This window comes from Bison bison, unplaced genomic scaffold, assembly GCF_000754665.1.
Source record: "Bison bison bison isolate TAMUID 2011002044 unplaced genomic scaffold, Bison_UMD1.0 scf7180017845418, whole genome shotgun sequence".
NCBI classification, from domain to species: Eukaryota; Metazoa; Chordata; class Mammalia; order Artiodactyla; family Bovidae; genus Bison; species Bison bison.
This window is the reverse complement of record NW_011475991.1, coordinates 6937-9531: the sequence shown is the minus strand read 5'-3', so window position 1 is coordinate 9531 and position 2595 is coordinate 6937. Positions and strand designations below refer to the sequence as shown.

Genomic DNA, 2595 nt, shown 5'->3' with positions numbered 1-2595 from the left:
CACTGATTTGTTTCCAAACTAAGAATACCTTTTATTTGCTGATCAAAACCTCAAAGAGAATTAGGTTAAGGAATAGTAGGAAGAAGGAAGAACTATATGGATAAAGGAGAAGCTTGTTCAATTTATGACCCTGTGTAATAAATAGTGACTGTGGATTGCCTGATTACTTTTTTGGTTTCTTGACATGTTTTTGTCTTGAATTCTTCTGCTCCAGCATTAATTAGTGATGTTTCTTTTTAGATTCATAAGCTTTCTATGATTTTCCTGTAAAACACAACAATCACTGAGATAATTAAGAAAAAAAGGCGCATAAATATAAGAATCACAACCTGAAGGGAGGCAGACACCTCCTTCCTTAGGGGCCCTGGAGGCCCACTGTCGATGCTTCCTCCATATCCTACCTCCTCACAGAGCGGAGGGGCCCAACCATACATGCAGTGGCAGTTTTTGTTATTGTTGCAAACTCCTCGGCGGTTGCACTTCTCAGGGAAACAGTCAAAATTCAGGATTGAGCTATTCACACAATTTCTATTAAAACATACCCGCTCCTTACCACAGGAGGTACCATCATTTATCACACCCAGGTCAGGTAACCCCATAGGTACCATGGCTAGATGATAGCCAATGCCCCAGCACATGAGATTTTCTTTATGCAGATGAGTGGATATTAGGATGGTGTGATCTGGCATATCAGGGAGGGTTTCGACATTTATGCACTGTAGCCTGCCACATATTGAATTTTGCTTGGTACACTTTCTAAATTCACGAAGTCCTGAAATCCCACAGTTCCCATATTGGTCACCTATTACATTAACTGCATCATAGCACTGATGAGGAGCATCCTTGGCATCAAGTCCAAAAATTTTTTGGCACTGCATATACCTGGATTGACAACTCTGTTTGAAACAATGGGCTTCATACTTGCAAGGGGTTCCATCCTGCTTATAAGTATCACTTGGACAGAAAGCTGAGGTCCCGTTGCAGTACTCTGCAAGGTCACATTCATTTTCTTCCACCCGACACATGTATCCAGATGGACGAAACTGACATTTATGACAGCAAAGTCCAGTGCTACAGTTGGCTCCTTCTTTGAATTTACAATCTGGTTGACAACACCCGTCTTCTTCACACTCCTCTGTCGAACCACAATCACATTCCTCATTCTCTTCCACAATTTTGTTTCCACATCTCTTAACCACGTAGCCTAGGCCTGGGAGATTAGTTAGACACCTTGCACTTGAAGCTCTATATATGTGTGCAAAATAATCGGCATAACTACAATTACTAAACCCATATCGCCCAGTACCCATGATGCAGCTGTACCTTCCCTTACACTGGCAGTATGCTTCATCATGTAGCATTCCCACACTGTGTCCCAGTACATGAGTGGACCAAGTGGCGGGTGCAAGGATATTTACATCTGGAAAAACACTTACAGATCCAGCATAAAACCGACTACATGCATGTCCCCCGGACTGTGCAAGTAAATCTGAAAAAGTTCTTTTAAGATATAGGTGTACCCAATCTACTGGAACCCGAGTATTTAGTACACTTGTTCGGTATACCAAAAACTGGCTTAAAACTTGCTCTATCTTTGTAAAATTAACTCTAATTCTGTCCTTATCTGTCCATACTTCAACACTAAACAGATGTATCCTTAGACGGATATCTTGGAAGTAAGAGTCCATAATAGAAGTCAGAAGAATGGCATCATTTATGACTTGAGTAAGGTTGGAGTTTGAAAATAAATACCTACTGTTATCAAAGACCAGTGCTATTTCCATGTACATTTGATGTGGATATAAGTCAGTGAAGTCCGGTGTCCTAGCCATGTTCTCATGCTGGGCCATCTGCTCTATTGTTTTATCATCAGTTATGCCACAGATCTGATTAGGAAATTCCTCCTCTTTCTTCATGAGATATACCACGTGCTCAAACTGGGAAGAAGCCTTGCGGGGCTCGATTTGGTAATGATTGGCATCAATTTTCAGGATGCCCCGGAGACCTCCCATGCATGTACTTATCGTAGCTTGAGAATCCGGATTTCCTTCAACCAAGCCCATATAGTTGCAGTCGCTGGGTATATAAGGGTGCTCTTCCAAGAGTCTCCCCTGTTCTGTGAAGGAGAAAACCTGCAAATTCCGAGGCAACAGAAACCTCTTGGGCCACAGATGAACAACACGGTTCCTGCCTTTTACCTTCAGGAGGTAGGACACGTGCCTGGCCGCTCTCTGCTCCCCTCCACGGAAGCTCAGCTTCTTGGGAATGGTGATTTCATAGGAGTCAAAGCCCCACTCAGGGTGAAAATGTAAATCCTTGCCAAGAGAGTCAACCAGGAGCACCGCCAGGACTAGCGACCGGCCTGGGGAGAGGCAGGTCCTCACTGACCTCATGGCACAGCCTGTTCCCCACTGACTCAGTCCCTGCCACTGTGGCCTTGAGAGTCAGCCTTCCAGGGACCTCTGCTACAGGCGCGGGGAGCAGTGCGTGCCCTGCGGAGCTCGCTGGTGCTTGGGAGCGCAGCCCTGGGCCAGGCTGGGTCAGGCTGAGGCTACTGATTTCCCCAGCAGCTGCACGCCCCGCCCAACGCATCTA

At 45.2% G+C, this 2595-nt stretch overlaps 1 protein-coding gene across 1 annotated transcript; it reads right to left on the bottom strand.

Annotated features, from left to right (window-relative positions):
* Positions 1-242: 242 nt before the first annotated feature.
* On the bottom strand, positions 243-2393 carry ADAM30 (ADAM metallopeptidase domain 30). Its single transcript, XM_010834450.1, has one exon. The coding sequence runs from the start codon at positions 2391-2393 to the stop codon at positions 243-245; it is 2151 nt and encodes a 716-aa protein (XP_010832752.1).
* Positions 2394-2595: the final 202 nt, after the last annotated feature.